At 44.3% G+C, this 27,770-nt stretch overlaps 2 protein-coding genes across 4 annotated transcripts in view; one reads left to right on the forward strand and one right to left on the reverse strand.

Moving 5' to 3' along the window:
- PKP3 (plakophilin 3) overlaps nt 1–18,043 on the forward strand; it is a 73,536-nt gene extending 55,493 nt beyond the window's left edge. For both annotated transcript variants that reach the window (XM_063117056.1, XM_063117057.1), the window contains 8 exons: nt 5,082–5,256; nt 5,958–6,075; nt 7,537–7,704; nt 9,590–9,775; nt 10,631–10,784; nt 10,977–11,169; nt 12,908–12,995; nt 13,914–18,043. In XM_063117056.1, coding sequence (XP_062973126.1) covers nt 5,082–5,256; nt 5,958–6,075; nt 7,537–7,704; nt 9,590–9,775; nt 10,631–10,784; nt 10,977–11,169; nt 12,908–12,995; nt 13,914–13,949 — 1,118 coding nt within the window. In that variant the 3' untranslated portion in view covers nt 13,950–18,043. The remainder of the gene's footprint in view (nt 1–5,081; nt 5,257–5,957; nt 6,076–7,536; nt 7,705–9,589; nt 9,776–10,630; nt 10,785–10,976; nt 11,170–12,907; nt 12,996–13,913) is intronic.
- Nucleotides 18,044–18,548: 505 nt separating this feature from the next.
- SIGIRR (single Ig and TIR domain containing) overlaps nt 18,549–27,770 on the reverse strand; it is a 38,293-nt gene continuing 29,071 nt past the window's right edge. For both annotated transcript variants that reach the window (XM_063117059.1, XM_063117058.1), the window contains exons 9-10: nt 27,106–27,280; nt 18,549–21,942 (exon numbers count right to left, since the gene is read on the reverse strand). In XM_063117059.1, coding sequence (XP_062973129.1) covers nt 21,749–21,942; nt 27,106–27,280 — 369 coding nt within the window. In that variant the 3' untranslated portion in view covers nt 18,549–21,748. The remainder of the gene's footprint in view (nt 21,943–27,105; nt 27,281–27,770) is intronic.

Genomic DNA, 27,770 nt, shown 5'->3' on the forward strand with positions numbered 1-27,770 from the left:
GTCTCCTTCCAAACTAGCCATTGTGTTATTTTCCAAATACTGGCTTATTTTTACTAGCCTCTGAATGGACAAAATCAATGAAATACCAGCAACTCCCCAACACTCCCAGCTTCCTTGAATGCTCTCCTAAGCGGAGGTTGGAATGCTGGCCCAATAACAAAAGAGAACTTAGAGAAGCCCCAGCAAATCTTAGTAGAGAAAAGCATAATAGGAGGTAGATTTTGGAGATGTATGTGAGCTGGGGAAGGGGATGCCAGTTCCCATAGACACAGTTCTTGGGCTGAGAGAAATAGAGTTGGTGGGGAAGAGCTGTGGGGGGTGTGGGTGACATGGCTCTAGGCAGCTTGCAACTGCCTTTGCATAGAGGGAGCTTGGGCCCTGAATAGACAGATCCAGGAAACAGGAGAGATTACATTAGCTTCTATTACAAAGGGGCCTTCCTAATCCTGCCCAACAGGCTCTGATTTTCTAATCTAATTCCAGGGCTAATGGGAAAGTGAAGCCCAGGAGTTATGATGCAATGAGCTTTAATGCTTATTACAAGCGTGATGGAGTCTGTGAAAGTGGTTTTAGCGGAATACAATTGGAGGATGGAGAAAGTAATCCCCAGATATTGCAGCCCCCAGGCACAACGCATTCTGGGCACCAGTTGCTGGTGCTACATGTGGAGGGGGAAGGAGGCAGGCCAGCTTTCAATTCACCTGCAGCTGAGTGAGTGTGTGTGTGTGTGTGTGTGTGTGTGTGTGTGTAGATGGGGACGGGGACGGGGAGGAAGGATGATTTTCCATTTCTCCCACCTTTGGCAAAAATGTAAAATGTTTTATGGGCCTATTTCCTCACCTCTCCTGTGTACAAGATATTCTACTGAGCCACTTAATGTGCAAATTAGTAAGCTGACGACATCCCTAACAAACATTGCATTGGTATGTTTACTGATTTATTATACCACTTATCCCTGTAACATGGGGTATCTCATAGTCTTCTGAAAGTCCCTCTTTCTAAATCAGACAATCCTCCTGTAGTTCTCATCCAATAGCTCCCTTCCCTTCCTCCCCTATAAACCAAAATCTTCTCCACCAATGTGTCATCTTAAAATGGATACTCCCCACCCCATAGCCAAATCTATGCCCCTCCCTGCATTTTCACCTGTGGGTCTGTCAGCTGATCCAGGCCAAACCTTTGTATCTCATGTCCCCTTCCTTCCTCTTAGAGGATTTTCTATTTCCTTACACACACACACACACACTTCATTTCTTTTCTCTCAACCCTTTATTTGTCCAGTCCCTTTTATACTAGGAGCTGTGTATACACAAAAGCTTCCTTCCTCCAGAATCATAATAGCCTTTTCTCATGTATGTTTTAGTGCAACCACCCCTCACATGTAGTGTGTGCAGATAGTTTTGCTTGATGAGCAAGTGAATATTGGCTGTTGGAAGCACAGCCTGAATTCTTGTTCCTTGACCCCCTTGATTCCTAATCTGCATCTACTGGGTGACCCAGTAGCTCCAACTCTGTGAGAAGAACCAAGCTATCATTTCTCCTAATGGGATTGTCTGCAGTTTTAGACAGAAACTCCCCTAGTTGAATGTTGGTGTCTTGTGTTACGTGCTGTCTTATTCTGTTTCTCTAAGGGAATAATCTTATGCATTTTTAGTCAGAAAGAAGGTCTACAATGCAGCAATAAAATAAAGCTTTTATTGTTTCAGCCAATGGTTCCAGCAAGCATGCAAAAGACATACATTGATGAAAGATCAGATAAAACAAATGTTACAAATTTTTCACATTCTGCAAAGTTAGAAAAATTGATTAAAGGGAAATCATGTTTGCTTCCTGTTGCTTTGCTTCCTGCTGCTCTTCTGCATTTGAAATGAGCTGAATTACACGGGAGGAGAGCAGGGACCATGTGTTCTGTAAGTTAAAACTTCCCAGCTCATATAGTTGAATGGGGACAGCACCCTGTAGTTGGTGTTTTGTAGCACAACTTCAATTGCACAGGGCAGGAATCCCGAAGCATTTCAGAAGAATCGGGTTTTCCAGGAGCAGGAGACATGCAGTAGGCTCACGACTTCTGTAAGAGGCCAGTCATGAGTGTGCTATAAACCACTCATTTAAAGAAGCCCTTACTCTATGCTTCTGGGCTACGAGAGTGAAATAGTCAGTGCCAGAAGTTGTCTTAATATAGCATGGTGTGGCTGGGGAATTCTGGAAGTTGTAGTACTTTTTCCTGTCTAAAACATACATAGGATTGTACCCTAAATGGTGCAGCCTGCTCTTCAGAGTTTTAATATCAAATGCAGGGATGGATGTTTTGCTGCTGTTTTGAAAACGTGTATGTTGTTTCTGCCAGATGCCACAAGGGGGGGAAATAATTTGAGCCACTTGACAAGAATAATTCTAGCCCAGCATAAGCTCACAGGATTCTGGGGGCATTTAGGGTGGCCCACGCCCCCTGGTAAGGCCGATGCCAGTCCTGTACTGCCACTTGAGTGGTATGGCTGCAACGCTTCCACTGCCACCTGCCTTTCCCCCCACCTCCCCCGCTCACTTACTTAGAGGCTTACCTGGGAACTGCAGCAACAACAGCTGTGATGCTGTAGGAAGCATGGAAACGAATAGTGCTTAGCTCCTGCCCATTATTGCACCTAATCTACCACCATGGAGTAAGGCTGCTCGTGAACGTGAAGGGGAGGCTACTGGGTAGTCTTACCTAGTGTCTGCGCCCAGTAAGCCGAAGCGGGGAGGAGGAGGAAGTTGGCAGCTGCAGCAGCGTTGCCACCACTAGTGAAGTGGGCAGGGGGGGGGCACACTGGGTCCCCCAGTTGGCCAATGAGGGCAATCTGTTGAGCTCCTCCCCCCTCCAAAAAAGCTGGAAATATTTGTCACTAAGGAACATCTTTATTTATTTATTTATTTATTTATTACATTTCTAATCCACTGAATAACATCGTCTGGGCGGATTACAAAGGAAAGGATTACAACAGATTATAAAGGAAAAGAGAAGAGAGCAAATTGGTCTGGTGAAAGCGAAGCAAGCTTAGAACCAGACATTAACTTGTCAGCCCTGCAGTGGCAGTGCCTCCCCTCAGCCTAAAAACCTGCACAGATGAGTTCCTGGAAGACAAGAGTTTGACACATACCAGAGCCTGCGGGGTTCTCTTGCTCCAACAAGTTCATGTGATTCAGCCTCTCCATTCTTTGCAGCAAAACATTCAAGTAATGCTCAAGGTTTTACAGGGTTTGGATTCATACAAGTTTCTACATGGCCTTGACACAACTGATGTCTCTCTGCGTCTTTCCTGCTGTCAGGATTAGATGTTTCTCAGGGAGCTGCTAGGGCTGCTGCTGCTTCTCGCCCGATTACTCAGTCAGGCTGATTCAGATGGTTAATAACAACAGCCCAGCACGCTGTTCATTTGCTTCTTTGGAGGCCCCACTGAAATTAGCAGGGTCCCTGCAAATACAGGCCAGTTTGTAAAAGGTGCCTTATGCATCGTAACACTCTTCTTCTTTATAGCCTGTGTTGCACTTGGCTCATAGTGAATGGTCATGTAAAGTCTCTATTGTTGATCCACTTTAGGTTTGGATATGCTGGATTGAATCCAACGTTAGTCTAACGTAAATCCCACTCATTTCAATGGATCTAATTGAACTGGGACTAATATTGGATACAGCACACTACCACAATCTTCTAAGGTTGTAATCTGGGCCTGAGATGGAATCTTCAAATGTCATTACAAGGAAATGGCAGTCTATCCCCCCACCCCCACCCCCACCCCCAGTAGTTATCTACGCACTTGGGAATCTTATGAATACGTGACTAGAGGGAGGTGTAACTACCACAAGGAGGTCTCAGTTTGACCCAGCAAGGGCCCACCTCTGATGCCTACCTCATGGAATGGGAGTGCATTGTATTTTTTTGTTTTGGAATTGCTGCAATTTTGGATTTGAGCTGTGAATGCAGATTGGAACGAGTACTTGTATAGTTCAAAATCTGATTTGAACACTTGCAGACTGGACTCGTTATCCCTTTGGAACTGGTTAATTGCAGAGCAGGGTTTGCAAGGAGGTTTGGGAAGTGGTTGATTTATATTGGCTTCTGTACACTGATTTTCCAATTCACTTGAGCTGTACTTTAAACAGCAAAATGTGGAATGTTGCTTGCTTGCTAGTGCAGTGGTTAAAGACATGGCTCTGTGGAGATGATGCAGATCGCTTCAGGGAAATGCCCTGCATGCACATAGATACACAAATCAAATGAAAAGGTAACCTTTATGACACCACAGGAGTCCCAGTGAAATCAGGAAATAACAGGCCTTATGATATTCAGAAATTCAAGGAAGAAAATGTCATTCTGGGATTAGGGCTGCTTTTGTTCACAGTCCTGCTCAGCCATAGGCTCACTTAAGGGGTCTTGGGAAAACCATCCCATGTTGGCCTGGTGTCATGGGAAAGCCACTATGACACATTTCCCCTTTTCTGCGTGGTAGCTGTTCCCGTGAGTGCTCCAAAATAACTTTTTAAGTGTGGTTTGATCCAGAATGCGGTTAATCACAATCTCAAGATATGTCAGGGCATTCAAAGGACTGGTCCATACAGCCCCGCCATTTTCCTGGCACAAGGCTTCGCCACATGTCAAAATGTTACTGTGAACTGATCAGTTACCTGTCTGTAAAGCTGAACTGTGAGTGACCCCTCCCACAGGTTTATTGTGAGGTTGGAGGAGAGGACTTTGAAGCCCTTCATACAATAAAATTAATTAAAAAAAACCAACCCAACAACAATCATATTATTATTATTATTATTATTATTATTATTATTATTATTATTATTATTACATTTATATACCGCCCCATAGCTGAAGCTCTCTGGGCGGTTTACAAAAGTTAAAAACATATGATGATGGTGGTGATGGTGATTTAATAGGAAAGAGGAGCCACCTAGGGGTTAAATTGTGACAAACCTATTATTTAAAACTTCCTATAGATGGTGTGAGTTCCACCATGAGGGAGCCCTTCCCATCTTGTTGAGCAGTGAATTTTGCACTGATGTTATCTTACTTCCCCTGTCTCGTTGTTTTGCAGGCATCCTCTGGAATCTGTCTTCCAGTGATAACCTCAAGGACCGCTTGGCCCGTGACACCCTGGAGCAGCTCACGGATCTGATCTTGACCCCTCTGTCTGGTTCAGGCAGCGCTGCTATTATCCAGCAAAATGCCTCTGAGGCAGAGATCTTCTACAACGCCACTGGCCTCCTCAGGTAGTCTGCTAACTGAGGGAAATGCATGTTTCATGGCCACTGGCTCTTTATGAGACATATCTAAGAAAGCTACACATAGAAGAAGACTCTTGGGTGTAGCAATATTGGAGAAATATGGGTATCAATGTGTTTTAAAAGCTTCCCTGGCACATCAAAGTAGCCTATATTGTCAACTGGCACCAAAGTTCTGGAAGAGTCATTGACGCACAGCCCTTTCTTTAGTGCATCATTCATGCTGTCTTAGTCAGCACTACTCAAGTGGTGCACATCTAGGTCAGAATAAAGGAGTAGAAGGAGCCTATTAATCAGCACAATCCACTCCTGTCCACATTGAATCAGCACTTTAGATAGAAAGTAGGGAATAACACTCCTGGGGCTTTGTGTTGGATTGCAAAGTGGGTCATTTTGACTGACAGTCCAGTTCCGGTTGTGAAAGGATTCCTTTCTCTTTGCATGGATCCAATTTGGCTGCCACTTTACAGAGAGACTCTGGCAAGGTGATGTTCTCCTGTCCAGAACAAGCTTCCAGGTCAGGGAGAAACATTTGCCTGAGAAATGCTGTTTCCCACTGAGAGATTATGCTTTCTTTCTTTTTTGGCATTTGAGAGGGCATCGCAATGGGCTTGGCCAAGGTGTGATGGCAGGTGTCAGGTAAAGAAGACTGTCCTGTATAATGATAGGCCTTTGTTCCTCTCCTGTAGGAATCTCAGCTCTGCCAGCCAGCAAACCCGGCAGAAGATGCGCGAGTGCCACGGGTTGGTGGACTCCATGGTCAATTACATTAACAGTTCACTAGAAGTGGGGAAGTCAGAGGACAAGGTGAGCTTTCTCCTTGATACTAACATTGAGCTGGGTGGGGGTTACTGGGCAATATCCAATGGGGCTAACACTCTTGATGGTGCATTAGTGTAGCTTACACTAGACTAGAGCAATGTAATTTGCATTAGTGGTTGTGTCCATTGGGTACTGCCCACTATCTCCAAAGGCAAAGTCTTTGATTGCATCCAGTGGTTATGATTATAGACCCAAGCATAATTGCTGGATGCGGCTTTTATTTCTTGCCTCTACAATGATAAAGCACCTGCTTTGAATGCAGAACGTCCCAGGTTCAATCCCCAGTTTCTCCAGGTAGGGCTAGGAAAGCATCCTGCCTGTAGAGAGTTATTGCCAGTCATTGTTAACAGTATTGGGCTAGATGGACCCATGGTCTGACTCCATATAAGCCAGCTTCCTCGGTTCCTAGATCTGTCCTCGTCAGGTGATGGCAAAGAGGAAGCTGTTTCTAGGCTCTGGCCAGTGTTCTAATCATAGGCCAAAACAAATTTTAAAGACGTAGCTAACAGAATCAGGCCACTACACCTACTCTAGACTAAAAATAAAAGCAAGATGTAGCTGCTACTACTTCTTTAAAATAATGCCTATTTTGGCCCAGATTAACTCTTTCTGGAAATTCTCAGTGCCAATTGTCGTGCTTATGGTGATGGTACAAAAAGCACCTGCTTCTTAAGACATATTAATTTAAATATTAATATACTATAGAAAGGGCAAAACATGTATCATTTATCCAGAGAAGATGCATTATCATCAGTTTATTTGTATGCCAATTTTTTCATGGTAAAACCATGTTGAAAAGAACTTACAGCAGCCTCAGAAAAAATATAATGACATAAAGCAACATTGCCAGATAATTCTTTACACAATCTGAGATGTGTCTATTCAGAACCTCATTGACTTTAATGGGACTTACTCCCAAGTAAGTCCCATTATTGCAGCCTGACATACTAGGTTGCCACTCAGTAGAGAGCTCCTGATAATCTCCTTCTACATCCTTTCTTGTCCTTGGCCAGAAATGCAGTGTGGATGTCTCCAGTTATTGAAGCAACCCATATCGTCTATCTTGAATCCAAAAGCCGATGTGGATTCTTGCTGTAAGCTGCCTTTGGCAAAAAAAAATTTGGGAAAGGATAAAGTATGCATAATTAAATACATAAATTTATTTTAAAGGAAAATATTTTTTTCTACATTATATTTGAGACTTCCAAATTTTTGCCTCAAGCAGCCTGCAAGGAGAATCAAATACAAATCAAAATACATAAAAAACCACTACTAAAACCTATATATAGCACATCATCTTAGACTACAACTCAGGTTATTCACTAAAAATTACCCCCCAAATGTCCTGAAGGGCTTGCCTAAAGAAAGAAAAAGAAATGTTTTACAGTGGAAAAAAGCATTGTAAATTGTTGCTTTTAAAAACTACCGGCGATGTTGTCCCTACAGAGTGTAGAGAATGCCGTCTGTGTGTTGCGCAACCTCTCCTACCGCCTCTACGATGAGATGCCTCCTTCCTCACTCCAGCGGCTGGAAGGCCAGAAGAGGAGCGATGGGGTGACCATGACGAGCGAGCTGGTGGGCTGCTTCAGCCCTCAGAGTAGGAGGGCCCGTGAGGTGAGGGCGCGAAGAATGGCCGCAATGGGAGGGAATGGAAAGCAGGCCATGGCAGAGCGGCTTCTTAGAATGGGCAATCACTGAGAGCTGGTGGGCTGCTTCAGCCCTCAGAGTAGGAGGGCCCGTGAGGTGAGGGCGCGAAGAATGGCCACAATGGGAGGGAATGGAAAGCAGGCCATGGCAGAGCTGGCTTCTTAGGATGGGCAACCACTGAGAGGAGAAGGCAAACTGCGCCCATGGGGTGTCTGCAGGTGGACTGAGAAGACTGCAGGGCTTAATGCATCCCAGGGCTTCCCTTGGCTCAGCCACCGCACCTGTTTTCAATGCTGGGGCTCAGCTCCCATATATATGTACAGTAGGTGTTTGTTATTGTATCTCTGAGCATGTGCAAAGTACATTTCCCCCAGCACTTAGTACATAGCGTGAATCCCCAACATCAGGGATTAGTGGGAGGGGCAACCGTTGTTTCCAGACGAATTAAGCTCCAGCACCTCTTTTCATAGGGTTTAAAGCACTGGAATGGAAGTTGGTTTTCAAGGTGTGAGACACTGGTTAGGGAGTTACAAATCCCAGTGTTTCTACTTTGATTGGTGAAAATTAATGACATGGGAGAGGAGGCACATTAAGCAATTATGAGGTGAATAAGATCTCTTTTCTTGCTCGTGTCAGTTTTTCTAGATGGACATAACAGGCTTTGCCAAGTCATGCTATCTTTTACTGATTCAGGACTTTCCTGACTATTGAACATGCTTTAAGTGTGACTACGTTCTGGATGTTGGTGTGGATGTATTTTGGTATTATTATTATTATTATTATTATTATTATTATTATTATTATTATTTGTTATTACATATTGCCTCATAGCCAAGGCTCTCTGAATAGTTTATAAAGATTAAAAACATAAACATTAAATTACAATAAAAAAAACTTTAAAAACCGTTTTCATAAAACCCGCAAACAAACAGTATTCACAAGGACAACATATATCTAAAAAAAACATTGAGTAATTAGCCGTAAAAAAAATATCCAGGACTGATTAAGAAGTCATCACATACTGCCAGAAATGCTTGAGGAAAGCGGTCTTAACCTGGCGCTGAAAAGGCAATAACGTTGGCGCCCGGAGGGCCTCGTCGAGGAAATCATTTCACAGTGGTGGGGAGGGGGGGCACCGCTGGGAAAGCCCTCTTTCTTGTTGCCACCTTCCGAGCCTCTTTCAAAGGAGGCACCCAGAAGAGGGCCTGAGATGCTGAGTGTAGGTTATGGGTGGGTTCATTTCGGGAGAGGCACTCTTTTAAGTATTGTGGTCCCAATCCGTGTAGGGCTTTATAGGTAAAAACCAGCCCCCTGAATCAAGCTTGGAAGCATATAGGCAGCCAGTGCAAGTGAGCCAGAGTTGATCTAACATGTTCAGAGCTTTTAGTCCCTGTTATTGCTCTGGCCACTGCATTTTGCACAAGCTGCAGCTTCTGAATTGTCTTCAAAGGCAGTCCCACATAGAATGCATTGTAGTAATCTAACTTGGAGGTTACCAGAGCATACACAACTGAAGCCAGGTGATCCCTATCCAGATACGACATAGTTGGGCCACCAACTGAAGTTGTTAGAAGGCACTCCATGTCACTGAGGCCAACTGAGCCTCAAGTGACAAAGATGGCTTCAGGAGAACCCCCAAGCTATGGACCTGCTCTTCAGGGGGAGTGCAACCCCATCCAGAAGTAGATGTACGATTGGGGTACAGGCTCCATTGGACAGGATTGTAGCCATGATGACGCCATGATTAAACTGAGGTCTGGGTGAGTTGTGAAGGAGGTGATGGTAGGTAGAACAAGATTCCCCAGAGGCTCCCAGAATGGCCACTGAATAGTCTCTCTTTTCCCCCCCTCAGCTCCACATGAACTCAGATATTGTGACTTTCACAGAGGTCTCTAAGGATCCCAAGGGGATGGAGTGGCTCTGGAACCCTCAGATTATAGGAGTCTACAACAAGCTGCTGCAGAGATGTGAGCTAAACAAGCACACCACAGAGGCAGCCTCTGGGGCGCTTCAGAACATCACCGCAGGAGACCGGAGGGTAAGGCGAACTGCGTGAAACAACCGACCTGCCCTGGGGTGTAAACTAAGGTGTGTTCTGGAGGGTGGGGAAAGCTCAAGACAGATGTCCTCAGTCCACCATTTAGTTTTTTTTAAGATAGCAGATTCTGAAGATTAACAAGAAACTAGAATTAGACCTGGTGGTATGAGCTCACCTCTCAACACTGGTAGCCCCTTTTATCCCTTGATGGTGTATTGTAGGGGAATTGCATAGACCTGCTCAAACAATGAAGGTCCACCGATCCTGGGGCTACCGGGGGCCTTTTCCTGTTTCTCACTTGTACACTGACGCTCTGAGGATTTCCCCAAATTGAGTTTGCTGCCATGTCCTAGACATTTCTAAAATCATGTGGAGAGGAGGTGTTCATAAAGGAACATTCCTTTCATGACTCAACCTGCTTTGTCTGGCATGGGATTGAACAGTGTGTGCAGTGAGAGCTTACACTTCCTGTTGCAGAGGATGACAAGTTTATGGGGCTCATTGGTAGAGAATAGGAGAACATATGCATATGGAAGTTTTAAAATGATTTAGAAGTGCATTTTATGGGAGAAAGATCAGCCAGATATCAGTTCCAGTTTTGCACTCTGCCATGACCAAGTTCCCAAAGCTTCTTTCCCCCCACACCCACTTTTCTTGTCTGACCGAAGAATTATCTTGTGCTTGCTGTGCTGTAGCAATAAATCAATATGGAAAGCTGCCATACAGCAAGGCTTCTGGCAAACACAAGTGTATAGCAATAACTAGAGGAAGTGCGGGAATCCCCAGACATTATATTGACTTGGCTGCTGACTCATCTTCTTGTTGACTCCTCCTCCTCCTCTCCATCCTTTGCAGTGGGCTGGTGTCCTCAGCAGAGTGGCTTTGGAGCAAGAGAGAATCCTGAACCCGGTGCTGGACAGAGTCCGCACAGCAGACCACCACCAGCTTCGCTCGCTGACGGGACTGATCCGCAACCTGTCCCGCAATGCACGCAACAAGGATGAGATGTGTGAGTGCTATTCCAGCACAGCCAAGGCCACCAACCCAGGGCTTGGCATAAAGCGGGGGTGGGGGGGAGCTGCCCTCCACATGGAATGAATATCTTACTTCTTCCACGCTGAGATGCTGGGGAGACGCCCTTTGCTTGTGGCTTGGCCTTTGGGGACCTGTATTGCTGACTGGTTTTGGTTTTGATTGACAGCGACCAAGGTGGTGAGCCATTTGATTGAGAAGCTCCCAGGGAGCCCTGGAGACAAGTGGCCCCCAGCAGACGTGGTGGTCAACATTATCGCGGTGCTGAACAACTTGGTGGTGGAAAGCCCCATCGCTGCCCGTGACATCGTCTACTTTGACGGCCTACGCAAGCTGTTCTACATCAAGAAGAAAAGGGACAGGTGCGAACAGCCAGGAATTTCCCTTCCCAGCCTCGTCTGCAGGACCCATCAGCTGCACTCCCAGAATGCCACACGGAGAGCCACGTTTTAGGCCGCTTGACCTCCAGTCCCTCCTGAAGCTTCACAAACACTCCCAACCCCCTCCCACAATTTCTACAGTCTCACCGGTTGATCGTGAAGTTTGTTAGAACTACTTAATCCAGGCCTGGGCAACACATGGCCTGCAGGCCGCAAGTGGCTCCTGCTGCTACCCCTCCCCCAAAATTAAAACAACAAAAATTAATGAACAAAAAATGGCGCCTGTAGCAGCTGAGGAATGCCAGAAGAACAAAACCTAGCTTATTAGCAAGCTGAATTTATTTATCCTTTATTATTACATTTATATGCCACCTTTTTTCCTCTTGCAAGGAACCAAGGTGGATCATGTGTTCCTCCTCCTGTCCATTTTATCCTCACAACAACCCTGTGAGGTAGACTGGGCTGAGAGTCTGTGACTGGCCCAAAGTCACCCAGTGAGCTGCTTGGCTGAGTGGGGACTAGAACACGGATCTCCCCAGTCCCAGTGCAACACTCTTAACTACACCACACAGGCTCTTCCAAATTTGGCCCTTTTGTTGCTCCACAGTGGGTACTGGGCACCAAAAGGGTTAAATTCAGCTTGTAGCATTCTGAGCGGGTTGCCACCAAAGTTTAGGAGCCAAGGGAAAAATGTTTTAAATAAGATATGGACTGGGTTGTGGCCTGCCAGGGTGTGTGTGTGTTTGTGTGTGTAGTTCCAGGGGGAGAAACGGCCCCTTGACCACCCACAGTAGCCTCCCCTCAACCTGATCATTGGATCCGTTCCTGGCAAATCTGATGGCCAAGTTCCATTGGCAAAGTAGGGAGAGGAGGCAGGAGCAGATTCCTCATCATGCTCAGACAAGAAAGCAAGCCTGACCTGCAGACTTTCCATGTGGGACACAGCTCATCTAAAAGCTTTCTTTCAAACTTTCAAGACGTTTCTTTGGTAGTCTGGATGGTGAGCCCCATCATTTCCTTCCGTGGCTCAAGCTGGGTGGTGGCAACGAAGCTGAGCCCCTGCCTCTTATTCCTCAGGCTCTCCCCAAAGGCCTGGCGCTCACGCACATTGGGAGAAACACGGTCTCAAAGGGCTCTCAATATCACAGACCATGCTGTTCTCCCTTGAGAAGGCCACCATGCCTTCTGGGAGAGCAGTGGGGTGGCATTCCTGCTTCTGCCATCACAAGTTTATAGTTTCTGGGCTAAGTATAAAGTGTTGGTTATTACCTTTAAAGCCCTACATGGTTTGGGTCCAGGCTACCTGCGGGATCGCCTTCTCCCGTACAATCCGCCCCGCACACTCAGGTCCTCTGGGAAAAATCTACTTCAGTCAGCCAAAACTAGGCTGACAGGTTGTTGACCTTCTCTTCTGCTGCTCCCAGACTGTGGAATGGCCTGCCAGAGGATATTAGTCAACTTGACAGTCTTTTAGCATTTAAAAAAGCAATAAAGACTGATCTATTCCAGCAGGCCTACTCAGAAGCAAGCCCCATTGAGTTCAATGAGATTTACTCCCAGGAAAATGTGTAGAGGATTTCAGACTCGGTCTCTGATGGCCATTGGTGGACATGACATAGCCTGGCATAAAATCCACTAGTAATTCACACGCAAGAGTGGGTGTGCTTGTGCCCCATTGCACACTTGCCATGTGTTATTATATCTGTCTTTCCTTCTCTAGCTCAGACAGTGAGAAGTCCTCCAGAGCTGCTTCCAGCCTCCTGGCCAACATGTGGCAGTACAGCAAGCTTCATCGGGATTATAAAACAGTACGTTCCTTCTTCCCTTTTCCCTCTGCTCCTCGGTGAGTTTGTAGGTGAAGAATTGATGTCCTGCTCAGTGCAGAGGAGGAAGCATTATTGCCCTTCAAAACCCTACAGCACATCTTTGCACTATTCCAGTTCTCCTGAAAGTCCACGTCCCAGGAAGGCAATCAGCTTTATGGGGATGCCTGAGGTGAAATTTGCATTTCTGATCCTAGAATAGGGAGAAGTATTTTTTCCCCTAGGATGATCAATTACAGAGGAGGGTATCTCTATAATCCTTAGTTTTCTGGAAGAGGGAAATTTCAACTGTCATGCACGGGTAAGAAAACATGCACCTGTTCAAAGGCCCTCTTTTGCAAATCGTTGTTAGCCCAACACTCTTTTGCATCTGGTCAACCTAGTACCAACTTTACCAAGAGATGCTTACTGGGGATCTGCTGTTTCTGGCTTAGCAGTTCAGGACTAACACATATGTGCCCAGTGTTTGTTCACAGTAACAAAAGGAGCCACCATTTTGGCCATGCCCAGGGATGGAAAGGAGACCCTACTGACCCAAATAGATGAATAACCTGCAATGTTTGGCCTAGAATGTGTACCTCTAGTGGGCCTGATGAACACCCCTTATTTTGAGGGCCTCTCATTTGAAATGCTTAAGTGTCTTATTAGAACATAACACATGGCCTTTATTTTAGACCAGACATGGGGACATTTCACTCACTAGACATGGGCTTGTCCATAGTCAGGGAACCTCAGTTATGGGGAAGTGCGCCCCCTGCTGTGGATCATGGTCCTCTGGGGTTTGGCATCTACACTGGCTCTTTTGAGAATCTGTGCTATGGGGCCTTAGCTATGTGGATACTAGTGGCTCACCTGTGGTATCATGTGTCCCTGTGACAAACCTTCTTTTCTTTGTTTTTACAGAAGGGCTATCGGAGAGAGGATTTTGTTGGCCTGTAAAGAAAAGGGCGTGCAGAAAATGGACTGTCCAGCCGCACCTCTTGTCCATGAAATTTGTTTGTGAAGCTCTATTATGGACTGCAGCTCTTCTTCATGAAACTCCCTCCTTGCAGCTCTCTCTTTTTATAGATGTCCGGCCACTTTGGCTGATGTGCCTTATTTTTGCATTTATTATAGTTTCTTTTTCAAGCCTGCTAAAAGGTCGTCTTCCTCTGCTGGCCATCTTATCTTATAAAAACATCTTAACTGAAAAGATGTGAGTCAGCGTTCAGGCAAATTCTCAGGACTCCTCCAGTCAGCACAAAACTCTCCTCCTTATTCACAGTGTGTACTTGGATGCCCACGGATCCCCTCCGGTGATTCTTTGGAATTCATGGACACTGATGTCACAGCATGACTTCCAGACCTGGTAAAGGATACTGGAGGAATGCTTAGGAGGGCCCTTGTACCATTCATGGGTACTTCCAGCTGCTTTTATGCTTCTCTTTCTCTCTCCCTTCCTATTGCTCATGCTTTCCCACCCCCTATGAATCCCAGAAATAATTTGTTTGCTTTTAACTTCAAAAGAACTAGGATATCTTATTTTGAGGCATAAATAGATTTTCATGGTAAATATAACCCTCCACATAAGGCACTAGGAAAAGGTCCACTTGGTTCTCAAGGTACTGGATCCATTTGTTGAATGCAGTGTGTTAGAGCCAGGTTTATGCATGCTTAAGAATAGACCCATTGAAACCAATGGGACTTAAGTTAGTCATGATTAAGTGTCATTGATTTCCATGGGTCCACTCTATAACTACATCTGGATTAGGGGTGTTGAAGAAATCTACAATGGATTCAAAGGAGTTCGGATTTCCATGAATCCGACCTGTGTATTCTGAATCAGATTGTCTCTTTCCATATCATGCAGATTCTGTGGAATTGTTGACTGGTTTTTCACTTTTGGAGGGAATTTGTACTAATGTGTGTTAGCGCTAATGCTAATGTGCATTAGTGCTATAGTGAAATAGTGCAAGTAGAATGCAAATCAGTAAAAAATAAAATAAAAATCCAACCCCATCAATGAGCAGATGATGTCATGAAAGATCCTTGACAATCCATGAAACACAGACAGAATAGATTTAACCAAATCTATGAATTCTTAATCTGGATCCAACAGTGTTTAACACTGCAGTGATGAAAAGATAGGCCCGAGTGCTTTGAAGTATAGATCTGCGGTGGAGTTGTGTGGTAGGTTCTTCTGTTTTGTTAGTTCATAAGAAGCAATGGGCATCCTGAAGACAGAATGTTTGGGACTGCCTGATGTGATTGGTTCCTTTTCTGTTTGGCTGATACAGAGCCTCTAAAGGGGAGGGAGGAATTATGGGGAAAGAGCACTGGCAGATTCTGAACCTGGCCTTTGACTGACCTTGCTGTGGTTGGTACAGAATTTTACTTTTGTGTCTATTTGAGGTTTGCCTTGATGAATGTAAAGTGCCTGGGACTGACCCACGGAACTGTATCCGACTACAGAGGAAGGACAGAGGCCTCAGTCCAAAATACCTGGCATGCAGTACCAGCCAACAGACTCACCGTTGCACTCCAGACTGTCTCCTCTGCCAGATTATCGGCATCAACAGCATCAATGCTCACCCTGTTAGATGAGGGGAGCCTTTAAATGCCCAGCAACTTGGCTGATAAGTGCTGTCAGTTCCTATAGTACAAGTCATCTGCTGGGCAATATACATGCAATGCACCACTCTCCTGTGTGCATCCCAGTTGAATGTGCAGCTTTGTTTGGGCAAGCCCATGTCTAGTGAGTGATCAAGCTGGCAACCACTCTCATCTGGAGTGCTCTCCATAGGTTTCAAAATCATGTATGTAGGTGCTTCTGGAAAGCACCTAGTGTGATCCTGTGACTGGAATCTTAAGAGTGTACCATCATTTTTGTATTTAGGGTCTCCCTGTCCTTCGGTGGGAAGAGTATCCAGGTATTTATGTGAAGCACAAAAATGTGAGGTGGGAAGTCAGACTAGCTGTATGAGGCGGAGTCTTGGGATGATTATTAGAACAGGCACATCCCATTGGTTGAGAAAGACCTGAACACCACCAGGAAGGTTTGACTATACGAAGATCCCCTACAGCTAGTACTACCATCAAACTAGTCCACAATGTGTGGGCTATATTGTATTAAGCACAGAGCACGATCAAACGAGGAGGAGGATGCTTGGCGACGGGTTGTTGTTTTTATCAAACTGAAGCTTTACTGTGTGCCGATATTCTACATGAGGAAAGTTATTTACTAACTAACCTAGAGTTCAACTATCTTTCAATCAGGTGTGAATCCTTCCTGCACTGTATTAATAGCGATTTACTTACAAGCTTGAAGATTCACAAGAGCCAACTTTGGGTAAATAATCATTATTAGAGTAAAACCTTGGGCTCAAAAGAATGGGGGTAGAGCACCAATAGGCATTTGGCAATTATTTTTCTTTGTTCTGCTTTTCAGGTCTGATAGAAACTCCCTATATCTGGGGCATAAAAAGTTGTTTTTAATATTTGATTTTTTTTTTAAATCCACATATCCTTTTCCCACTGATAGAAGACCTGTATGGTTGAAATGTGTTTTGGGGCTTTTGTTTGAAGTTTGATGTATGTGGACTATTCTGTTTAAATTTCAAAGGAAAACTGCTACAGCGGGTGTCTTTGGGCCATCTTTTTATGCCAATGAAGAAACTGGGGGCTGCAGGATCTGCTGCTAGTCCCACTATAGACCATATGCACTGTGACTTATAGAAAACATGTGTGCCTTAGCTACATCAGCCCAACAGCCTTTTCCCCTGCCTAGCTAAAAGCCATTGATAAAAATTTCTTACTCCAATAGATCTCTTATCTATGCTGCCTTTCACATAAATCAGCAGTTCTTGGCAGCTGTCCAGATCAAAGGGGGGCATGCTAATAATGTGCCTTGGGTCAGGTCCCTGCTAGACTGGCCTTTGACTACAGTAGTGGGATGCTGGGACTAATACTTCTCTGTGCCCTTTTCTCTAATGTTCTTACTGCAATTGTTAAAAATTTGGATCCAGCATAGATACGAGGCCAAACATAGCGGGAAGGCAATATAGTCTCATGGGGCAGCAACTAAAGGGTGGGTGGGTTCTCCTGTATATACTGTATATAGAATGCTTTTTGTTTTATTTTGCCCCAGCTCTGTTGAAGATAGGTTGTGTGTACATGCATGTTTTTCCCTTTTGAAAAATGGCTTCTCACAGCTCGCTATTTCTGAGGTTCTGATGCCTCAGCTACCTACATACTTCCTTGGAAATCAGAACTATGCAACTGAAAAGCAGAACTTGCCTTAAGAAAGGAAGGTGATTTTTAATCAGGTGGCATCTTGCATTTGTAAAATATTGGCTTCCTTTGCATGGTGCATCAAGATGCTGTTTGATGTCATCACCCTGGATTCCCCAAACACCTGACCATCATCTTGTTTTCATAGGTGTTTATGTATATATATAAAATTGGGAAAACATCTCCTCCACTTTCATGGTTAAAATGGATGAACATGTAGACCTAGCTCTGGTATATGTGCACTCAGTACACATAGTATACTTGAGATCCGTGCCCAGAAATGGAGTTGTTAACCCCTTCCCTCTCCCACCAGTTCCTTGAAGGCAAAAGAAAAAAGCTAGAGATCAACTCTGGTGATTATTGCAAACTTTAGATAAAACTACTGCTAATTTGCCAGCCTGCTCTGTCTCTTAAGAGGCCTGGCGCTGTTCCCCATCAAATGAACACATTGGATGTAAAATGTGCAGCCTTTTCTCATGTCTGCATGACAAGTTGCACCTGCTAAAATTCTGTCTTCTTCTATACAACTATTAAAAGTAGAGGACCCTTGTCTTGCTTTATATATGCTAACTTCATGGCATTACCCAAGTAGATCTTGTTCAGATTGTCAACAAAGTATGACTTCCCCGCCACCTCCAAAGAGAGTAAGAACAAATATAATTAGAAAGCAGAATCTGTTGCCCAGTTTAGGCATGCTCAACTTTGTACTTAACTCAATGCATATTTTCTAATTCTGAGCAGACTATTTTGTGTTACTAAATAAAGGCTCTATTGATGGCTATTATTTTTTCTTTTGTACTGCTCTAGATGTGTCAATGGCATAGCTACACTATATACTTAAAAACTGGTTTAAAAATTATCACCTCCAAAAATCAAGACATGCCCAAACTACTGCTGGGGGAGGGGAAATACTACTTACATGTATGTTACTTATTACTGTAGTCCTCTGGTTATACATGTTGGGTTGCTGCCTGCCAACTAACACCAAGTTCTCATTCAGCAACTTGCCCCATCAATGCTTGGGGTGGGTAGTGTTTGTCTCTTTTTCTGTCCTTTGCAAACCAAATGCCTTCTTAGATGTTCATCATAATACATTGCCAGAACCTTTACCTAAATTGCTTGTAGTGGTGTTACAAATGACTTGATAGTACATAGGAAGTATTTTGATACAAGGCCAGGCCTAGCCCACCCATCTTGCGTGTCATTTTTTTTTTTTTTTTTTTTTTGTAGAAATAAATACTGCAGCAGTTCAACAAGTATATTCTCATCACCACAAGTTGAACCATGTGCTAACAGAAGATATTATTTTGCATGTAAATACTAAATTACAATAACAGCATAGACAAAATTGCGCTTTGGATAAGACTTTACTGTTAACCCAAGGAGGTTGGAGCCAGATTTAGTCCCACCTAGAGTGGACTCATTGACATCCATGGAACTGGAAGTAATCATGACTAACTGGATTTGTGGGAGGCTCTTTCCATAAGTTAAATGGGTGTTCTGTGAAGAAGTCTGTCTTGAATCTACTGCCAATCAACTTACAGTTTTATTGCTTACTCATCCAGCTTGGCAAGATAGCTTAGGAGCTCTTTGCAGCTCTGCACCATTTTTTACCATTCAGAATTAGTTGGTATCATTGCCATGCATGGCCATGTTACTGCTTACCCCAACTCCAGGTCATTTCTCAATGAGTTGAATAGTATTGGTCTCAGTAGTGCTCTCCATCATGAAAGTGTCCCATTTATTCCTGCACTCTGCTTCATATTTTAACCAGTTGTTGGCTTGTGCAGATACAAATAATAAAAGTAAAAAGAAATGTGGGGAGGAACGAGCAGCCAGAGGGAGGAGAGGAGGTTTGCCCCGAGTCCCTGCCCCCTCTCCTCATGTCCTCCCTCTGGCTGCCCGTTCCTCCCATTTCTTTTTACTTTTATTATCTGTATCTGCACAGCTGCGGAGATGCAGATAATTAAAAAAAATTAAAAGGGGGGAGAGGACACGTCCTTTGTGCTGACGGAAGCTGGTGACTTCCGCCACAGCCACACATCTATCTGGGCCCCAATCAAAAGTCTGCTTTATTTCCTCATCTATTTACTATAAACTGATCCACTTGCGATTTTTGTCTCACTTTGGCTTATCCTGACAAGATCAGCACCCCAGATCAACACATGCACACCCACCCACCATTATTTTGAAAGGAGCTGGGGTTCTTCCTGCCCACCATCTGCTTTCGCCATTGCCAAATGTTGTTTCTTCATGGACCAAGTATTCATGAATTGATATGTGAACTCTTGAAATGTGTGAAGATTGTGAGGCTCTCAGTTTTGACTGTCAATTGTAACCTTGCTATTTTTAACACATCTCCCAAGGTACTTTGCAGCTCCCTCCTAGCCCTGGCCTGGGACACAACTCAGCCCTGGGATGCAGAAGCTTGTTTTCCCCTCTTATAGGTCATTAACATGAGGGCATCAGTTCTTCGGGCCTAAAGTCTGATGGCCCGTAAACTATCATCAGCTTACACCACAGAACTGGTGGCAATAGACAGGGAAATAGGCACAGTTGGCTTAAAATGGCATTTTCCCCCAAGCAGGAAAATGTTGTTTGCTCAGGCAGCAAACAACATCAACATTTAAACACAGCTTATGAAAGGCCTATTGAACTGCTACTATTGAAATAAAGCCTTTGTGCACCAACATTTTCTAATAAGTTTACGGGGGTTACATTTGCTATTATACTAACTGGACCATAAAGTAACATTTGACCGGGCACTACCATCCTAGCCATTCAATGTCATTGCATCACGAAGCCTCTCTGTTGCCATGGTGTTCTTGAGGGTTAGTTAGCTATTCCATCAACATCCCAAACCCTCAGCTCATCCCAAGCTCAGCACCCAGTGGCAACAGTGAATACTAAGCCTGCACTCCCGGACTTATTTACATCACTGCATGTCCAAGTGTGTACCCTGAGATTTACATCCACAGAAATGTGGTTAGGAGCAGGCTGCAAAGCTAAACTGTGTATTCAGAAAACAATGATTCCTCAAGGGAACAGTCTATTGATGTTCATTTTCATTTGGATATTATATTGCCCTTCCATCTGAATTCTGATGTTACCTCCATTGAACTGGTGCTGCTTCATGTCATTTTTACACCAAGAACAGGGTCCCAGAATTGTTGCTATTTTCTTTGTAGTTCTGGTTACCTCTGTGCCGACCCCTTATTGATGCTCATTTATGAAACTGCAGGGCAGTAACTGAGAAGCCCAACAAATCTACTGCTGGGATAAGTCCCATCATGGCAGTCAAGTGCAAGAACAACTAAGAACCCTGCCATACTTTAATTTGAGGTCATCATCTTTCCTCAAAACATCCTTTCATTCTGAGAAGTTTTTAAAACTAAACATTCACATAAATATTGCTGTAAGGCACTATAGTCTGTAATAGAGTCAAGTATTCCTCAGCATTAGAGGAAATTCCCTGTAACAATCACAGTGAGGAAGGATTACAGAACCAGAGTTGGCCAGGGCCTCATAGGACTTCTAGTCCAACTCCCTGGTTGGTGCAGGAAATCCAGAGCTACAACATCCCTAACAGGTGGTTGTCTAGTCTCTGCTTGAAGACTTCCAGTGAGGGAGCCAAACCACTCTAGATAATTGGTTTCATTGTCAAACAGTTCTTTCCACAATGAAGCTTCTTCTAAGGCTGAACCATAATCTAGCCACCTATAAATTAAACCCATTAAATCTAGTTCTGCCTTTGGGGCAGATAACAAGTCTTCACCCTCTTTTATTTAATAGCCCTTGAGGTATCTGAAGATTGCTATCATGTCCATCAATAGGCTCCTCTTCTCCAAGCTAGACACCCAGTTCCTTCAACCTTTCTTCATAGCATATTTTCCAAATATCCCTGATCATTTTAGGTGCCCTCCTCTGGAGCCATTCCAATTTGTCTACATCTTTTTAAAGGGCAGCACCCAGACCAGACACAGTACTCTGGGTAAGGTATGACTAGTGTGGAATAAAGTGTAGCTACGACTTCTTGTGACTTGGAAACTATTCTTCTATTAATGGAGCTTAATGTTGCATTAGCCTTTTTTTCCGCATTTGCTTCACACTACTTACTAACGTTCAGCTTGTGATCACCTGCAACCCTAAGATCCTTCTCAGACTTACCACTGTCAAGCCAATTATCCCCCTTCCTATACTCGTGCATTTCAAATTTTTACAAGGCCATTTTGAATTTTATTCCTGAGGTGTTAGCAATCCCTCTCAGCGTTGTATCATCTGCAAATTTTTGGGAAAAATTCCCTCCACCCTTCATCTAAATCATGGATAAACACCTGGGAGAGTACCAAGCCCAGAAGAGAGCCCTGTGGCACCCCACCTGGTTATTTTGGATTGAAGAAACTAGGCAAACAGATTATCCTTGTCAAGCAATATCATACGAATAAAAATGGTCAGTTTTGCAGCATCGCTTATATGTCATCTTCTGTAACCAGGCAGTAGAAGTCTGTCCTTGCTCCATAGTTACGTGATCCCAAATCAGAGATGTCTATCTCACTTCTTTGGTTTTCTCCAAGCTGTACTTCTTCCATTGCACCAAGTGGTGGGCCGTCAGGTCCAAGCATATGAAGTGGTGGTGGGCCTTTGAAAATGGGACCCCGAGTAGCTGTAGGATGGGAAGGAGAAGAGAACAGTTAGTTGGGGGGGGGGCAGGGAACAATGAAGGAACATTCACAGACTAGTTGCAGTGTTTTAAATTGACTGAGAGCATTGTAACCCCTGCAAAATATTTACAATAGGGACATATCTATAATTAAAACTTGTTTAATACTAGTTTCAGTATCACAGCTTTCCACAAACCATCCTGCAAATTGTACTTTGCCCAGGATGCTAATAATTCTGTTAAAGACCCCTAGCCTTCCTCACAGCACTATAGTTTCCAGGCTTCCCTGGGGAGAGGGAAAGCTATTAAGCCAATGTAATGAGCAAACTACATGAGATGCCGTAGATCTGCAACTGGGGACAATTTAGATTCAGGAAATGGCATGGGCGAAAGGGTTAAAAACCCTCCCTCAGGGTCACTGCTCCAATCAAAGCCAGAGCCCCCATGGCTGCTTTTAACTAAAAATAGAAATGTCAGGAGAACCAATTACAGACCTCCTGCATCTCATGTAGTTTGGTCCTCGGCTGGTGGCTTTAAACTTCGTTTGGATGTTTTAGATTACAGCATGCCTTGACAGGCTGTAGACAAGAGTAAGGGGGCTGAGTATTTCAACACCAAGGATGTTGGAGGAGGGTTCAAAGTTAAAAGGAACTGCTGAGTCAAACCTGGAACTGGGAATTCAGTTGCTGTCTTTTCCTCGCCGAGAGTTGACAAAAACTGGACCCTGCAGTTATACTTTGAACAGCAGCCTTACACGCAGACAATAGCAGATGATTATGTTTCTCTCCATAAGAAGAATTGTGCTCGATGAGACCAAAGGCCCATCCCAGGGCTGGGGAACCCATGGCCCTCCAGCTTTTATTGGACTCTTAACTCCCATCAGTCCAAGCTAGCTCGTGCAATGGATAAGGATGATGAGAGTTGTAGTCCAACAAAGATTCCCTATCCCTGGCCAATCTAGTACAGCATTTTGTTCTGACTGTAGCCAACCAGATGCTTACAGGGAGCCCTCAAGCAGTGGCATCCCGATTGACCATGCCATGAAGAATTTCAGCTGCTGATTTCTGTGTAATCCTACTTAGGTAGTGGATGCTGGGTACCATTAAGGACAACGGACTGGGAGGCAAGACGTGAGTTGCAAGGCGTGGGAAGCTCTCTTGTGCAAGCTCCACTGACGTACTTATTCATAGCTCTGGTTCATTCATTAAAGTGGGACCCGTGCAGAAGAGCTTCCCATTGGATGGTGCGCCATGTCATTTAATGGGGGAAAGGGCTATCTGGATTTCTCTTTGCCATCTCCCCTCATTCCTCTTTCTTATTGTGCTCAAACCCTCTAATTGCTTATCCTCCCCTTCCACAGAAACTATTTTATATTTCCGTTCTATATGTTGCTCATCTTTATAACTTTTTCCAGGTTTTGCAAGAAAAAAGCAAATGCAAGCAGGCTTGAATATCATACAGTATTAAAGTTGCAGGTTCACCACTGATCATTTTCCTATGTCTTACTTTCTTTTCCAACACTAGGCCCTAAACCACTGCAACACAGATATTTTCAGCAAACCCTAAGATCTCTTTCTTGAGAGGCACCAGCTTCTTTATAACCAGTACCTGAGAAGCATAAATACATAATGACGTTTCTACTATTCATAATTGTCATTTGGTATACAAGTATGTCCAGTTCATAATGCTTGGCAGTATTATGAATCAAACACTCCCATCCGCCCCAGCCCCCAAGACGTTCTTATTCAGCAGGGATAAATGAAATTCTGAGCTGCCGCAGTCAGCATTCCGCAGGCCTGGCACGAAAAGCCAACTGCTTAGTAGGCACATAGCTCTATAATATTAATCCCACTCTTATTAAAATTTTGTTGCATGAAACAATTGCTGTGAAGTATGTACCCAGACCAGCCAACCAAGCAGTCTTTTGTTTGGTGAATTGTTTCGTGCAAGTTTTTAAATGTAGGGCTGTCCTCCACCAAGACCTAAAACCCTCTCTTGTTCCCAGATGTGTTTATTTTGAGGGGTGGGTTTTGGATTTCCAGGTAGTTCTTCACCAAGGCTGCTGCTAAGGGTAGATGTGAAGCCAAACTGAAATTCCCAGAGAGAAACGCAACAACAACATGACCCCTGCGTATACACCAAAGAACATAAGAGCCATGCTGGATCAGACCAAGGGTCCATCTAGTCCAGCACTCTGTTCATACAGTGGCCAGCCAACTGTCAGCCAGGGACCAACAAAGCAGGAATATTACAGGTAGCAGAAAACTCAAAATATACTGAAACAAACATATCTGAATACTTGCTGTCAAAGCTAGTAAATTCCTGGCTGATTCTGAACCATGTCGAGGGGAGTTTGTCCATAACAGCTCAGCTTTTGAAAGCTGGGAGAAGGAAAAGGAAATCTGGCTACAGAAGCCAGAGGCTTCTCCATACACAGCATAGCGATTCTGAAATATGCCTGTAACAGGCAACATTTTAAAGACCTCAGGAGGGAAAGTGGGGAGAGAAACCGAACACACCCTTGCAAATTGGGTGAAACGCTTTTAATCTGTATTACTTCCTCCAGAATGGGAACATCAAAAAAATTAGGTACTCTTCGTGAGAACGGCATGTCTTCTAAGCGACTATTCCCTTTAGAGAATGAGAAGCTCCGAGCATGCCGGCATGCGACTGTACAGAGCGGCCAGACTAATGAGGAAAGCTTCCCACAAGGTGCATGGCAAGAACAATGCCTATTAATGACACTGAACGCATGCCCTCAGCAAAACAAGGCAACGCTGCTGTCTCAACTAAAAGAAAAGCCCAGCCAAACCCATTATTTTCTCTGTTCTTCTCTTGACAATGAAATCACAGAGTACAAGCAAGCTGGGTTTTCAGTTGCCAGTTGCTCGTAAATCTTTTATGACCACTGAACTTATTTTGCTCCTGTTACTAAAATTAAAATGTATTGCTCTGCAAACGCAGCCTGTGTTAACAAATCCCCATTGCCAGGACTTGTGCTTCAAAACCTCTGGGACCGATGCCCATAAGTGCACTTCCCTTCCATTGATCCAGCGTACAGCCGCAGTCCCATAGGCCCAAGAAGAAAGAGCAAGAAGTAACCGCGCTCGCTCCAGTCTCACGCTTCAAGGATTGAAAACTGCCCTTTGGCATATAAAACTCCTTCCTTTGCTGAGCTCTTGGTATGTCGGCACATAAATAGTAGAGGAAGCTGGTAATTTATTTAAAAGATTCATAGGCCAGCCTGTAGTATCGCTAGTTGCCAGTAAGCATACCACAATAATTACAAAATAATTATCATCTCGCTGCACATACACATGCACAAATCAAATCATGGCTGCAGCAGCTTGTTCTACATGAAAACTATTGCCTTACTCTCGATTCTACATTTGGAGCGAATGGGTAAAAGTTTCTGGATTATGCTTCAAAACATGGCGACACAATGTGTGTGTGCTGGTCGCTCCCATGATAGCAATGATAGTTTCATCTGGATTGGGACCCAAGGGGGCTCATCTGATGGTGGATCAGTTAAGCAGGTGGCACCCTAGATTGGCCAAAGATGAGGATCTGTTATGCCATTTGGGAGCCACCGAAGGCGCAGCATGTAAGCGTGGGGCTAGACCAACACTGGTGGTCAACTAGAGCAGCCAGATGCTGCCAGGTACGTAGCACACTGCTGTGTAAGGAAAGGTAAAGGTGTCTTGGCATAAATATTGTGAAAGGTGGCATAGAAACGCCCTACCAACCTGCCCAATCACTGACGTCATCGGAGGGCATGCTCCTGGTGATTCCACATGGACCTATGGCCCAAATGGAATCCACCAGGAGAAGAGCCTTTAGTGTAGTGGCCCCTTCTCTGTGGAACTCCCTGCCCCTGGCGGTTAGGCAGGCGCCAACATTAGGCTGCTTCCGGCACCTCCTGAAAAACCACTGTATTTTGAGAAGCCTTCCCCAACTGACCAGCCACTTTTTCCCCCTGGTCCTTTATTTTAAATTGAACAATTTTAATTTACTTTTTAAATCTTCTTTCTTTGTTCCCTGATCTGGAATCTTTTTTTAGATATTGAGCGGTATAGAAAAATTGTAAATAAAATAAATAAATAAATAAATGATAATAATCATTGTTGCGAATTGACCATGCTACAAAGGCTTAGGCTGAAGACAGACAATATTTTTTTAATAAAGTTGAAAGTGGTTAGGGAGGCTTCACTGCCCATGGTATACACACTTAATTCGTTTGCCCCTACTGTCAACTCTGGTTGAACAAGTTTTGACATTTTTTGAAATAATGAGGAAACACATTTACTAGAGGCGAAACCAGGATGAGTGTACACAGCATGAGCTGTGACTGCTTTCAAACCATCTCTCAGAAAACTATTGTCTGACTAACCTTAGATCTCTTAATCAAACGTCAGATCTCATCCTATGCATGTTTACTCAAAAGTCAGTCCCACCGAGTTCAGTGGAACTTACTCTAAACTAAGAATGTGTAGGATTGCAGCCCAAGTCAGTCAAAAATAGAGAAATAGCTATGCAAATACAGGCAGGTAGGAGTTCACAGTAGTGTGTAGAAACAGGAAGACAGTGGTAGAGGCAAGGACACTTTTACATCTTGTAGAAAAGCTCACCTAAGCTCTGGCTAACCTGTGGTAAATTAGTAAGCTGTAACACACCAGCCAAGATGTGTTATTTCATTTGGACACATAGGCAGGAAACCGTACCACTACCTTTGGAGAATGGAATAGTGGTGAGGAGCAGGGCCTTTCATATGGTGGTTCCTTTTTTGTGGACCTCTCTGCTCAGAAAAGTTCATATGTCCAGCTGGCTGAGTTGGTTTAGAACACTGCTGAAAGCCATCATGTCTAGAAAGGTGAGCATTCAATGCTGCTGCTGTGGAATACTTTTGATATTCTAGCAATTTTAAAATGTTTCTTTCAAGTGAATTCTTTGGATTTTTTTTAACTTGTTAGTTGAGAATCTTTCTGGCTGGCTATGGGATGACTTTTAAACAAATAACTAAAACCTCAAAGCAGTATCAGTAGGGTAAGCAGCAACAGCCTGGGCCATACTGACATGCTATTGTTGGAAGAAGACTATGCAGCCAGACTTACTTCAGAGATTTCTCCAAGAAACGGCACCAGAGCTAAAATTAAATGGGGTCATTACCAGCATCTCCTTCAGGGTGGGAGTCCCCTCGGAAATCCAGGTAGTTGCTGTGGAGGATCAGCATGGGGTCCTTGTCCTCCTGGAGATGGGTTTGGGGGTCTCCCCTGAGGCCTGGATAGGACACTTTCCGTGGAAGGGCGAGGCACAGTTCCTTCCAGAAATCAGACGAAGGCATCTAGAAGCAACAAAGAGAAAGGAGCAACCCTCTGTCACGTGCTTGCCGCTCATAGCTAATCCCTTCTGCAATACATCAGTGGGCAGGCCCCAACAGCTCTGACTTAGGGAAAGCATTTTCACAGGCAGCCTCTGGAGTGCAGACACCATGTCTGGCTCCCAAAGGATTGAACAGGGGGAGATAAAGTGTCTGTTACTGCAGAGGGACCCAGACTTCAACCAGTAGTATTGCCATTCAGCTTTGATTCATCTACGAGATAAAACACACTGCAAAATCTAAGAGGTATTAAATGGCATTACTCCTGATAGAAGGCTTTCGTGACTAAATAAAGCAACAGCATTTGCCTTTCTTTTAACCTAGGATTTCAGTGCAGTTGTAAATTTGGACTGTTTCCTTAAAGCAAGGCTTTTGCCTTTATCGCTGTGGTGAAAAAGGAGAACATGTGGGCAGTATATCCAGTCGAAGCTCAAAAACTGGAAGGAGACTAGGC

Source organism: Elgaria multicarinata, chromosome 2 (assembly GCF_023053635.1).
Source record: "Elgaria multicarinata webbii isolate HBS135686 ecotype San Diego chromosome 2, rElgMul1.1.pri, whole genome shotgun sequence".
NCBI lineage: Eukaryota > Metazoa > Chordata > Lepidosauria > Squamata > Anguidae > Elgaria > Elgaria multicarinata.